At 45.3% G+C, this 13972-nt stretch overlaps 1 protein-coding gene and 1 long non-coding RNA gene across 4 annotated transcripts in view; one reads left to right on the top strand and one right to left on the bottom strand.

Moving 5' to 3' along the window:
• LOC132885105 (immunoglobulin-like and fibronectin type III domain-containing protein 1) overlaps positions 1-13972 on the top strand; it is a 62843-nt gene that overhangs the window by 34590 nt on the left and 14281 nt on the right. For all 3 annotated transcript variants that reach the window (XR_009654548.1, XM_060919423.1, XM_060919424.1), the window contains 13 exons: positions 3649-3788; positions 7016-7115; positions 7374-7397; positions 7696-7741; positions 7975-8164; positions 8333-8446; positions 8559-8727; positions 8882-9154; positions 9267-9995; positions 10131-10255; positions 10453-10594; positions 10709-11002; positions 11097-11393. Coding sequence is in view for 2 of the 3 variants with exons in the window: in XM_060919423.1 (XP_060775406.1) it covers positions 3649-3788; positions 7016-7115; positions 7374-7397; positions 7696-7741; positions 7975-8164; positions 8333-8446; positions 8559-8727; positions 8882-9154; positions 9267-9995; positions 10131-10255; positions 10453-10594; positions 10709-11002; positions 11097-11393 (2643 nt within the window). In the remaining variant the exon portion in view is untranslated. The remainder of the gene's footprint in view (positions 1-3648; positions 3789-7015; positions 7116-7373; positions 7398-7695; positions 7742-7974; positions 8165-8332; positions 8447-8558; positions 8728-8881; positions 9155-9266; positions 9996-10130; positions 10256-10452; positions 10595-10708; positions 11003-11096; positions 11394-13972) is intronic.
• Positions 10616-13313, bottom strand: LOC132885106 (uncharacterized). The gene is made up of 2 exons (XR_009654549.1): positions 13015-13313; positions 10616-10930 (listed from the first exon to the last, which is right to left on the bottom strand). It is a non-coding gene; the product is annotated as an uncharacterized LOC132885106 (long non-coding RNA).

Here is a 13972-nt window from a genome sequence, read left to right as displayed (position 1 = left end):
ACCCCCGGGGGCGTCTCTATGTGGTGCTCTATGAGGTTAGTGCGACCGGGCAGGGGCGAGAACACATCCGAAAACTCGGTCTGCAACTGGGCGACCTCCATGAGTTGGGTCGGGGAGAGGTGGTCTCCACAGGGGACCAGAGAGGTACGTGATGCCAATGTCCCTTTTTGAACCTCCGGCCCCAGCTCTGCCTTCTCTGGAACCACCGACACCAATGCCATGGGGACCTCCTCGTTCCAGAGTTTAAGCAGATTGAGGTGGTAAATCTGTAGCGCCCCACCCCTGTCCGTTTGCCTCACCTCATAGTCAATGTCCCCGACTCGCTGTGCGACCTCAAAGGGTCCTTGCCACTTGGTGATCAATTTGGAGCTCGACGTGGGCAACAGTACGAGTACCTTATCTCCCGGTGTGAACTCTCTAAGGCGCGTACCCTTGTTGTACAGGCGGGCTTGCCATTCCTGGGCCTGCCGCAAATTCTCCTGAGTTAGGTGGGTGAGCGTGTGGAGTTTTGTGTGCAGGTCCATAACGTACTGAATTTCATTCTTGCTTTGTGAAGGTCCCTCCTCCCAATTTTCCCACAGCACGTCCAGGATGCCGCGCGGCTTACGCCCATATAATAATTCGAACGGGGAGAACCCCGTGGAGGCTTGGGGGACCTTTCGCACTGAGAACAACAAGGGTTCGAGCCACTTATCCCAATTACATGCGTCCTCACTTATGAATTTTTTAATAATATTTTTGAGGGTGCGGTTGAACCGTTCCACTAAACCGTCCGTTTGTGGGTGATACACGCTGGTGCGGATCGGCTTAATCCCCAATAACCCATACAGTTTGCGCAGTGTTCGTGACATAAAAGTAGTGCCTTGATCAGTCAGAATCTCTTTCGGGACTCCAACTCGGGAGATGACGCGGAAGAGCGCCTCTGCAATACTGCGTGCTGACATATTGCGCAGAGGCACTGCTTCCGGGTATCGCGTTGCATAGTCCACCAGAACTAATATAAAGCGGTACCCTCGTGCTGACCGATCTAATGGCCCGACGAGATCCATCCCAATTCTCTCAAATGGGGTCTTGATTAATGGAAGAGGGCGCAAAGGCGCTTTTGGAATGGCCGCTGGATTTACTAACTGGCATTCACGGCATGCCGTACACCACCTACGGACATCGCCGCGAATCCCCGGCCAATAGAATCGGGCCATTATTCGGGCTAGTGTTTTATCCTGCCCCAAGTGTCCAGCCATGGGATTAAAGTGAGCCGCCTGGAATACCAATTCCCGGCAGCTCTTCGGAATTAAAAGCTGCGTGACTCGCTCTTTAGTTTGAGTGTCCTGCGTCACTCGGTATAATCTATCCTTCATAATCGCGAAGTAGGGGAAGGACAGGGTGGCGTTCGGCTGGAGCGTTTGACCATCGATTACTCTCACTTGGTCAAACGCATGCCGCAGAGTCTTGTCTCACGACTGCTCTAATGGGAAATCCGCGAGGGATTCCCCAATAGAGAGAGGAGGAGCCGGCGGCTCCTCACTCTGACGCGGAGATGACGTAGACGGCTCTGTGACAGCTGCTCCCGCCAAAGCGACACCGGGACCTCCCCCTGTCAAATGGCAGGACCCACTCTTTACTAGGTGTGTCATTAAACCCCGAAATCCTGGCCAATCCGTCCCCAAAATTAAAGAGTGGGTAAGGCGAGGATTAACCGCCACCTTCACTATAAATTTTTCCCCTCTGAAAATAATGTGGACCGACACCAAAGGGTAGCGGTGAACATCCCCGTGCACACACAACACCTTCACCCCTTGTGCTCCCTCCAATGCCTCGTTTTGAACCAGGCTTTGGCGAATGGAGGTCTGATTACAACCAGAATCCACCAACGCCTGATATGTAGCCCCTTGGATACTCACCGGTATGCGATACGCTCCGGCCCAATCGAGGGCGGCCTCTGGCTCGTCGGGGATCCGAACCACCGTGCCCACTTCCATTGCCGTGCACACTGCTGTTGAAGGTGGCCCGGCTCCCCGCAGTGCCAGCAAACCGGCCCGGGCTTTCCCTCTGCACCGGTGATCTGGGGCTCACTCACCTGAAGTGGGGGAGAGACAGACACAGAAGGGAGAAATGGGAGGGCACCGCGGGTGCGGCGGGACGGCTGGGGTGGTGCCGGCCCCCGCGGTGGGGGAATGGGGCGAGGACGGGACACAGGAGGAGGGGGAGAGAGAGAGAGAGAGAGAAGAGAAGATGCCATCTGCTGTCCTGCCGCCGGGACAGCCGCCAAATGGTCCTCCGCCAGCTCAACTGCCTGATCCAGCGACGCCAGGTGGTGGCACTGGACCCACTCTGCGGTTCCGGCTGGCAAGCGCGCAACGAACTGCTCCAGCACCACCTGATTGACGATCTCCTCAGCATCGCAGTTGTCGGCCCTCAACCACCGCCAGTAGGCGTCCCGGAGCTGCTGGCCAAACGCGAACGGCCGGCCGACTTCCTCCAAGCGCAACGCGCGGAAGCGCTGGCGCTGCTGTTCTGGTGTGCGCCCCATGCGCTGGAGGACGGCCTGGCGGAGGTCCGCGTAGGCCAGCCGGCGGGGAGCTGTAGCGCGGCCAGCTGTGCCTCTCCCGTTAGCAGGGGGAGGAGGCGCACCGCGCGCTGCTCCATCGGCCACCCCGAGGCTTCGGCGACTTGCTCGAAGAGTGTGATGAACGCCTCAGGATCATCCTGCGGGCCCATCTTGGTGACGGTGAGGGGAGACAGGCCCGCGGTAGGAGCGCTGGTGGACCCCGCCGACGCGAGGAGGTGCCGGAAAGCCTCTCGATCTTCTTGTTGAGCCAGCACCAGGGCCTCGAACCGCTGTTCTTGCTCTTTTCGGAGGGTGAGTAGCGCCTGGTGCTGGCTTTGCTGGGCCGTGGCGAGGGCGTGGACCAGTTCAGCGAACAGGGAGGACTCCATGGGGCTGTTCGGCTGCTGTGCTCCAGATCCCGGGTTTCGGCACCACTGTAACAATTCTGTGTTGGTGGGTGGAGCACAGAGAACGGCAGGACAGAGATAAGGTTTGACAGACTGTTTTATTTTACACTTTTCAGCGTTAAACATGCACTCTCCCAGTCTAACACACACACACACACACACACACAGTCTTCGGGTTGGGGAAGCTCCTTTCGCTCTCGCTCTCCCTCCTGATATAGGGCGCGGTCACTGGGAAGACACACAAACACAGGTTAATTGTTCTCAGGTGTAGTGATTCTGCCACTTACCTTCCCTGACTCCGCCCTCCTGTCACAGACTGGCGCTTGACCACGCCCCCGCTGCCACACGTGCTAAAATGGTTAATCACTTTTAAGGGAAAAAGGTAGGAAAGTCTGGATAAAATATAATTTCAAAATGTGTAATTTTAATCTGAGTCCTACAGTTTCTAACAAATTAGCAAAGGAACAAAACAATGAGTCTGACTATGGCTGCAGTCCATCTTTGTGGAGACATTTCAGATCTTTAAGAAAAGAAAACCAAAATTGTTTTGTGCACAATGTCATATGCAAGACCTTGATTTTAGTGTCATTATTTTCTCAATAATTGTATAGTAAACATTAGATTTGTGGTATCCAACCTTGGTTTTTACCAGAGCACTCCTATCTAACTTGATCTAACTTGTCCTGATTGCAGGTAAATCAGCCACTTTCAAAGCAGTGGTGACAGGAGAGCCAAAACCCACCATCGAATGGTCACGGAGCAAAGGAGAGATTTCTGATCCAGAGAAATACAATACAAGATATGATGAAAAGGCTGGAGAATACATATTACAGGTAAAATGTTATTGATTCATTCACTCCAGTAACTGCTTTACCCTGGTCAGGGTCATGGTGGACCTGGAGCCTATCCAAGGAACACCGGGTGTGAGGCAGCAATACACCCTGAATTGGATTGTTGTCCATCACAGGGCACCATGCACACACATTCACATCTAGAGCCTACTTAGAGTTGCCAATCTACCTACCTAAATGGTTCTGTGAAATGAGAGGAACCCAGAGAACCCAGAGGAAAGCCATATGCACACATATGAAACTCTGCATAGACAGTAACCTGAGCTCAAGCTTGAACTGGATAACCTGGAAGCTGGATCTGTGAGACAGCAGCACTACTCATTGCACCACCCTGCAACCTAGGAAAATATTAGTTCCAGTTAATTTAGTTTGACAGAGTAGGCCAATATTCACCCACTCACTCAGTCACTTTCATTAACAGCTATATTCTTGTCAGGGACATCGTGGATCTATAGCCTTTCCCAGGAACAGTGTAAGGCAGAAATACCCTCTAGATAGGACACAAGCCCATCACAGTGCCACAGAGCAAAGCAGACAAACAGTGTTTTAAACCACTGTTCAATTATAATGACCATCAACATTATCTCTGAAGTGTTTGATTTTACACTTTGTTGTGGGCCTACTGTATTTAATAGTCTAAATTTTCAGCACTTTTTCTCTTTCAGACAAAAACCAGTGCCGTTTTTGATGACACAAATCCAATGTGGGACCACTGAAGGCTAGCCCACATTAGGCAAATACCTATTTTAGCCTTATTGGCCCAGTCAAGGTTTTCTGTGGGCAGCCCACACTTTGGCAGCCCCACACAGATCCCATGTGAGTAGCCCACATTAGGCCAATGCTGTGGGGCCAGTGTGCACCAATGTGCAAATCCTCATTGGCCCATTGTGAGAATGGCCCAGTGTAATTTTTTTTTTTTTTTTTTATTGTTGCTCTTGGTATTTTTCATCTCATCTGCACTTCAAAGTTTGAATACCTCTATCTTGGCTAATCCAAGTTCTGGCATATTTTTGGGAGGTGGGAGAAAACCAGAGAACCTGGAGGAAAACCATATGGACCCTGGCAAAAACATGCATAAAAACAATAGCCCAAGCCCAGGATTAAATCTGGAACCCTGGAACTGTGAGGAGTGACGGTGCTACTTGCTGCACCACTGTACCAACCCTGGCTGATCATGTCTGTGAAGATTCTCAGTCATCCAGGTCATAATAAACTGTGGGTGGTAAAAGAGAGCAACTAGACTTGCTTGAAGATTCTTGAAGACGTTTCACCTCTCATCCGAAAGGCTTCTTCAGTTCTGTCTGACTAATAGGGAGTATCAGGTATTTATCCTCTCATGGACGAAAAGCAATCCTAAGGAGTCGGTGAGTCATCCTGTTGGTGTGGGTCACTGGGGGCTGGGTGTGAACGGCCTAGAGAGTCGTTGGGGTGATCAATGGGTTGTTGGTTCTCTCTGTCCACCTGTGAGTCACTGAAAACAGCTGGGTTTTGGTGTGCATTCAGTTGTTTGGGAAGTGTGCCAAAGACTGCATTGTAGGTGACTGATAAATGGTGTCTTAGACCACCACCTCTGTTCAGTGATGGTCGTTCCAGGTTGACAAAAATGGCTTCTTTAACTCCTCGCTCATACCAACAATCCTCTCTGGCTAAAATGTGTGCGTTGCAATCCTGAAATGAATGTCCTTTGTTGTTAAGATGAAGATAGACAGCAGATTTCTGGCCTGAGGAACTGGCTCTCCTGTGTTGAGCCATGCGCCTGTGAAGCCGTTGTTTTGTTTCCCTAATATACGAGTCCATGCATTCCTCACTGCACTGAATTGCATACACTAGGTTGTCCTGTTTGTGTCTGGCTATTCTGTCCTTAGGGTGAACCAGTTTCTGCTTCAGAGTGTTACTGGGTCTGAAATGTACCGGAATGTTGTGTTTGTAGAAGATCTTCCTGAGTTTCTCAGATAGACCAGAAATGTAAGGAATGACAATGTTCTTGCGTTTGTTCCTGTTATCTTCCTTGTCTGTTATGTTTCTTTTTCTGCTCTTGAAGAAAGCCCAGTTGGGATACCTGCAGTTCTGAAGTGCTTTCTTGATGTGATTTTGCTCCTTCTCTTTTCCATCTACCATTGTAAGAATGTTCTGAGCCCTATGTTGCAGGGTCCTAATGACCCCTGTAGAATCAGAGCAGGTGAGTGGAGCGCAGAAGCACGGCAGGCCAGAACTGAGTTCTCACAAGCTTTTTATTTTTAAAGATATATAGCTTTTCAGCTCACTCCCTCTCTCACACACACATTTCTGGTCAGGAGAGAGCTCCCTTTCTCTGCTCTCTCTCTCCTTTTATAGGGCACGGTCACTGGAGGAGACACACAAACACAGGTTAATTCACATCAGGTGCAGTGATACTACCACTTACCTTCCCTGACTCCGCCTTCCATTCACAGACCGATGCTTGACCACGCCCCCGCTGCCACATCCCCAATTTGTGTTCCAGTGGGTGGTGTGAGTCGAAGAGTAGGTACTGGTTTGTGGTTGTGGGTTTCCAGTAGACCTCGATGCTAAGGCTTATGTCTTGTCTAATGTGTACATCACAATTCAAGAAGGCTAGAAATTGTGATGTACACATTAGACAAGACAGAAGCCTTAGCATCGAGGTTTGAGCCCAGCGGCCAGTGAGGGCCTTTCTGTGTGGAGTTTGCATGTTCTCCCCATGTCTGCGTGGGTTTCCTCCGGGTGCTCTGGTTTCCCGCACAGTCCAAAGACATGCAGGTTAGGCTAATTGGTGGCTCTAAATAGACTGTAGGTGTGAATGGTTGTTTGTCTATGTGTCAGTTCTGCAATGACCTGGCGACTTGTCCAGGGTGTACCCCGCCTCTCACCCATAGTCAGCTGGGATAGGCTCCAGCTTGCCTGCAACCCTGTCTAGGATAAGCGGCTACAGATAATGGATGGATGTATATAAGGCCAAGCCCCAGGTGCTGTTTGGTACTGTATGGTTTTCAAATATTCAAATAGCAGTTGATAGACCATGACCTAGGCTTTCTCTTATAATGCTGACAACATATTTTAAGACTGGGAGATGGCTATGAGTAGGGGCAAAATGGAAATAAAGCTGTGAGAAGTTGAAAACAATAAGTAAATTCCTTTTTGGTGAACATGAATTCTGAAAATATATTCTTACTCAGTATATACTAAAATATATTGTTTATGTTTCTTGACAGATATTAAACGCAACAGCTGACCAAGCAGATACATACAAATGTTTTGCTACAAACTCATTTGGAAGAGCTGTTTGTACAGCAACACTTAAGGTTAACGAAGGTAAGACATAATTTACTACAACAACAATAATAATGATGATAATAATAATAATAGCCCTGTGATGACCTGGCGACTTGTCCAGGGTGTACCCCGCCTTTCACCTGTAGTCAGCTGGGATAGGCTCCGGCTTGCCTGCGACCCTGTAGAACAGGATAAAGCGACTAGAGTTAATGAGATTAGATGAATAATAATAATCTTACATTGTATCCCAAGCATTTCTTTGTATCCCAGCTTTCTTGTGACCATTCTGTCTTTCAGATGGATTCAGGAAAAACATGCCAGGTATGTCTAAAAATATCGGAGTATATCTGATGTTGTTTAGACATTAAAAGTTCACAAGTCAAAGGGGTTTTTTTTCTGTCTCTTGAGGTTAACAAGACGAATGTAGTGCAGTGAAAAACATAAAAATTAAACTTTAACCCTGTTATAAACCACTACCAGAGTCTTCTGCCATAGATGAATTCCATTGAATTGAATGATGATGGTAATAGTATTGAGACTAGATGTCTCATCTGATGAATCAAACAGATATGTGCTTGCTTATTTATTTATTTATTTAATTTTTGTTTGTTTGTTTAAGGACAAAATGAACCTGAAGACTTCAGAAAAATGCTGAAGAAAACTGTGTAAAGTATCACATTACCTTACATCACATGCCATTTAGCAGATGCTCTTATCCAGAGCAACGTACAAGTGCAAAAGTCACAACCAAATCACAACCAAATAACTTGGGAATATCTGTTTTTTATTGTTTGTTTCATGTTTTTAATTTTTACAATTCATGCTGTATATGTGTATGAAAAAAACTCTTTAAATATACTGTTGTGAAATGTTTTACTTTTCATCACTTTCTGCATAGAGTTTTGAAAAAGGTTAAAGAAAAACCCAAGAAAGAGGGAGAGGTTGACCCAAAGTTTTGGGAGGTGTTATTGAGTGCTCAGAAGAAAGACTATGAGCGCATATGTCGAGAGTTTGGGATCACTGATTACCGATGGATGCTGAAAAGACTTAATCAGATGAAGAAGGAGAGAGAAGAAAAACAGGAAAAGGTACCAACACTTTCACACTGTTGCAGTCAGTGATGGATTTTAAGTAATTAGCCTGGTCACTGTATTTTCACCAATATTTCTTATTTTTCCATTTACCTAGATTTTTTTTTAGTTGCAAAGTTTGCATACTGTACTTTATCTACCTCTGTTGTTCTCCATTATTTACAGTACGTTGAAAAGGTTGAAAATATGAAACCAATAGAGATCAAACGAAATGGAAAAGCTGAATTTGAACTGGACATGAAGCTTAAGAATCCCAATAGTAAAATTTATCTCTACAAGGTGAGAGGTCCTAAATTGCAGTGATGTTTTCTGTAGAGGCTTATTTAAGTGCTATATAAAATCATGCTCCTTAGGTGTACAGTATCTAATTCAAATTATTTATTCTTTGCAGAATGGTGAAGTAGTTGACTATGGTGATGGCACCAATCATTCCTTCAAATACAATCTGAAGAAAGTTGGTGATAAATACACATTTAGTGTTAATAATGTTGTCCCAGAAGATGCAGGCCTATATCAAGTGGATGTTGAAGATGCAAACATGTTTTCTACTGAACTGGAGAGTAAGACTAAATTTGATCAAAGTGTTAAATATGTTAAGGCACTATTTTCAACTGCATAATTAGTGTTATTTTAGAAATCCGTGGAGTTTAGAGTGGCTCTAGAGTTTGGACTGAAGCAGCATAGCCAATTTGGCTCAATAATTTCTATCCTCAGTTCCTGATGTGGAATTTGATAGCATTCTGAAGGATGTCACTGTGGTCAAAGGAAAAGATGCTACATTTGAATGTGTATTATCTGATCCTGTGTCAAAAATTACCTGGTATGCCAATGATGCATCAATTGAGCCTGGGGATAAATATGACATAACAGTCTCAGAAGACATGCTTACTCACAGACTAGTAGTAAAGAACTGTAGACCAGTGGACAATGGTACCTACACAGTTATTGCTGGAATCAAATCATCCAAAGCAGCTCTGAATGTGAAAGGTGAGGTGTCTTTTTTTTTTTTTTTTTTTTAATATCACCATGGGTTTATAATAAATAAGTAACAAAGTTCTTTCTACATATTTTCCATTTACTATGCCTTTTGTTTTTCTAGATGATCCAAATGTCCTCCAGAAAGGCCAGAGAGATACAGATAATGCTGATAAGTGGGGTAAAGGGCAGGCCAGGAAGCTGCAAGGTACAACACTCAAAACAGCTACAGGGGTTGTTAGTGATGGATGTAGCCTGGGAGATGAGATGGGAGTTAGAAGTGGGCAGGAGGGGAAGCAAAGAGGTGAATTAGGGAAACATGGGTTGGGGAAAAATGAACTACTGGGCAATGGTTCAGGCAAAGATGAATCAGGAAAGGATGGCCTATCTGGAATGGGATCAGAAAAAGATAGATCTGGAAAAGACAGACTATCAGATGTTGGATCAGGAAAAGATGGATCAGGAAAAGATGGATCAGGAAAAGATGGGCTATTGGGTGATGGATCAGGAAAAGTTGGGCTATTGGGTGATGGATCAGGAAAAGTTGGATCAGGAACAGATGGGCTATTGGGTGATGGATCAGGAAAAGTTGGGCTATTGGGTGATGGATCAGGAAAAGTTGGATCAGGAACAGATGGGCTATTAGGTGATGGATCAGGAAAAGATGGGCTATTGGGTGATGGATCAGGAAAAGATGGATCAGGAAAAGATGATTTTGAAGTAACTGGACTACAAAAAATTAGTAGAAGTGGGGATGGAACAGGTGAAGACATGACAGATGGAGATGGAACTGGAGAAACTAAGCATAAAAAGCGCCTCAGAGTTGGTCAATTGGTCCCTGACACTAAAAGAGGTATGTGTTAAACTCTGGTCTTAATAAACAGCAATGAATTGTGCATATCATAACAGTAATCCAAAACTGATACAGTATCTCCACTATGTAAAGATTAAGAGTAATTAAACATGTTTCCTCTGTTCTTGTATCCAGAACCAGAAGTCCACTTTGTTAGTGGATTGTCTGAAACTGCTGCCAATATTGGAGAGACTGCAGAATTATCTTGTACACTCAGCAATAAGGACTGTTTTGGAATTTGGTATAAAGATGGTCAAAAGGTAAACTTTTCTAACAGACTTTCTAACCTTTCAATTAAGATACAGTAACATATATTACATAACAAAATTCACTTAATCAATGTGTTATGACATTTAGTATCCATTTTCATATAGTATATTGAAAGGTTTTCCTTGTAGTAATGTCCAATAGAAATATTTAGCATTTCCTCTGCTTTCTTTCTTTTTTTGTGGGCCAGTTGGAATCTACAAATGGGATTACTATTACCAAAGAGGGGGCCATTCACAAACTAATAATCAAGAATTCTCAGGAGGGTAATGCAGGGGTGTATAGATTTGAAGCAGAAGGACGTAAATCAGAGGCCACATTAATTATTAAAGGTAAAAACAGCAAATAATAAATTCATGTTTTGTTTATCTTTTTATTCAGATCACATAAACATCCATACAGTCTTACAGAGGTGGGCTTCTTTCCATTCTCTCTATTCTTTTTAGATCCACCAAAAATTGATGCAGATGCTGTGAGTAAGTTCTCAGAAGCTGTCGTCGTAAGATCTGGTGAAAATGCAATTTTCAAGCTTCCATTCTCAGGAAAGGTACCAATCAGAGTGCAGTGGTTAAAAGATGAAGCAGAGCTTCTAGAAGGCTCTGGTGTCAGGATTGAGAGTTCTTCGAGTCAGAGTCGGCTTCTTCTCAATAAATGTCAGCGTAAGGACACTGGAGAAGTCAAAATCAAACTTAAGAATGAATTTTCCACCAATGAGGCTACATCTAAACTCATTGTTCTTGGTATGTCATTGGTTAAGCAGCTTTGTAGAATGTGGTTAAGACAACTAAAAAGTAATAAATGCTTTTTATGATATCTACACTTCTTATTTTCTAGACAAACCAACTCCACCCCAAGGGCCTATAGATGTGGTAGAAAGTTCATTGTCTGCTATCGAATTTAAATGGAGGCCTCCAAAAGATGATGGTGGCTGTCCTGTGACCAATTACACCCTGGAGCGCCAACAAGTGGGACGTAACACCTGGACTAAAATTGGAGACATCTCTGGACAACCTGCCTACAGAGACACAGATATTGACCATGGCAGAAAATACCGCTACAGGATAAGTGCCAAGAATTCAGAAGGCATTAGTGACATCATGGAAACCGATGCTATTGCAGCCGGCACACTGGGTACGTTTTTCTCATTATCTCTAGCTGCTTTATCCTGTTCTACAGGGTCGCAGGCAAGCTGGAGCCTATCCCAGCTGACTACAGGCGAAAGGCGGGGCACACCCTGGACAAGTCGGCAGGTCATCACAGGGCTGACACATAAACACAGACAACCATTCACACTCACATTCACACCTACGGTCAATTTAGAGTCGCCAGTTAACCTAACCTGCATGTCTTTGGACTGTGGGGGAAACCGGAGCACCCGGAGGAAACCCACGTGGACACGGGGAGAACATGCAAACTCCGCACAGAAAGGCCCTTGCTGGCCATGGGATTCGAACCTGGACCTTCTTGCTGTGAGGTGACAGCGCTAACCACTACACCACAGTGCCACCCGGTACATTTTTCATATAGAGTTTTTATATGCTTTATAAGTCTTATGAACCTTAACCAAACTAAGTGTTTGTGTTCCTCAGTTAATTAAAATGTTTCTTTATTAAGAATACTTAGTGTATCTATTGTTTAGAAAATTAAAATTCACTGAGCTCCAAAAAATTTTAACCATGTTCTCAACATCTCTTTAAAGTAGTTCTAGAATTTTAGAACCCACTATTAATGAAAATGTAGTATAAGGGTATATATTCAATGTATGCAAATTAAAAATAAAAAATTTCCCCATCAAAGGGGTGGCACGGTGGTGTAGTGGTTAGCGCTCTCGCCTCACAGCAAGAAGGTCCGGATTCGAGCCCCGTGGTCGGCGAGGGCCTTTCTGTGCGGAGTTTGCATGTTCTCCCCGTGTCCGCGTGGGTTTCCTCCGGGTGCTCCGTTTTCCCCACAGTCCAAAGACATGCAGGTTAGGTTAACTGGTGACTCTAAATTGACCGTAGGTGTGAATGTGAGTGTGAATGGTTGTCTGTGTCTATGTGTCAGCCCTGTGATGACCTGGCGACTTGTCCAGGGTGTACCCCGCCTTTTGCCCATAGTCAGCTGGGATAGGCTCCAGCTTGCCTGTTACCCTGTAGAAGGATAAAGCAGCTAGAGATAATGAGATGAGATGAGAATTTCCCCATCAAAGGGGTGTATTTGAGCGACAAAACCGAGCTTCTGGGAAGCATTTCCTGGAAATCCCAGTCGGGAGTCACGTGACCGATGACGTAGTAAATTGACCAGGATGGCAGCATCCAGTATAAACACAAGCGAAATGAGTGAATCAGACAGCGATTATTCAGACGAAATTGCGTCTGAAGACGAAAGTGAATCGTGTTCCAGTCGAGGTGAGTCGATGCACATTTTTTCTACTAAATCAGAGGTCTGGGCCGAAATGTGCGTCGTGATCGGCAGTATATTTGGGGCGAACCGACGGCGTTCAAGCGGCCTTTCCAACAACACGGAAATGACTGCAGCTGTCAAAGTCGGCTTTGTGTGCGTTCGGAGCTTGGGGAGAAGAAAAATGCGGGCCTGAATGGGGACAGTCACGGCTGTATCGTAGAAGTACAAAGCAGGAACTCGTCCAGGGATCGTCTAGTTCTTGTTTAGTTAAAGAACCCTTTAATTGTCCTAAAGGTTCAGGAAGCTCGTTCAAAGCGCGCCTCAAGATTCTCCCATGGACTATAAAAACCACTTTTCCCTTTACACTCACCAGCATAAATATGTGCACTAGCCTTCAACTAGCACCAGTCTGCCCTCGTCCGCTTTACTTGCCGGTTCCACTCAGCGAGATCGTATCCATTATTCTTATCAGGATCAGGGAACTGATGCAGAGATACTCCGTCTTTGTTGGTTTTAGAACAGCTGTACGCGACACACTTTTTTTTACCATTCTTTAAATTCGTTTCTTAAGACAAGGATTTTTTAAGATGTTACCTGGCCAGCGGGAGATTTCCCGGTGGGCCGGTGGTTCAGTGTGGGCCGGCGGAGAAAAAAAAAAAAAAAGCAGTTGTGCGCTGGCCTTTAATATGATAACAGTTTCTTTAAGAAACTGTTAACATTGCTTATCATATTAAAGGCCAGCGCGCAACTGTAATAAGCAATGTTAACTGTAATAAGCAATGTTAACAGTTTCTTAAAGAAGTCATATTAAAGGCCAGCGCGCAACTTTTTTTTTTTTTCTCCGCCGGCCCACCGGGAAAACTCCCGCTACTCCCGATGGCCAGTCCGTGTGTGCCTTGACAGTTTCGGCGATAAACTTCCGCCTTCTTCAAAACAGTCACCAGATGTCGTCTTCTTCTTGGATTTTTATGGCGGTTGGCAACTTAACGTATGAGGTGCATTACCGCCACCTGCTGGACTGGGGTATGGTTCAAGAGCCTATTCTACAACTAACCTGGGTGACTAAAAAAAAAAAGAGAGAGAGAAAGAAAATGATTGGTGACACTAGAACCTCTGAATAAGCCCTGTATCCCTCAGAAACTTAAACATAATTATAGCAGACATGGCCTGAGCTTACCCTCAAAAGTTCCTGTATATTCAAACTTAGTTTTTCTTTTCTCAGCTGTTCCATTAAGATGTTCCTTTCTGCTTGATATTCAGGACATTCACACATGACATGTTGTACAGATTCTGGGCTACCACAAAACTCACATCTTCCATCTACATGC

This window comes from Neoarius graeffei, chromosome 4 (assembly GCF_027579695.1).
Source record: "Neoarius graeffei isolate fNeoGra1 chromosome 4, fNeoGra1.pri, whole genome shotgun sequence".
NCBI classification, from domain to species: Eukaryota; Metazoa; Chordata; class Actinopteri; order Siluriformes; family Ariidae; genus Neoarius; species Neoarius graeffei.
This window is presented reverse-complemented; position numbering and strand designations above follow the sequence as displayed.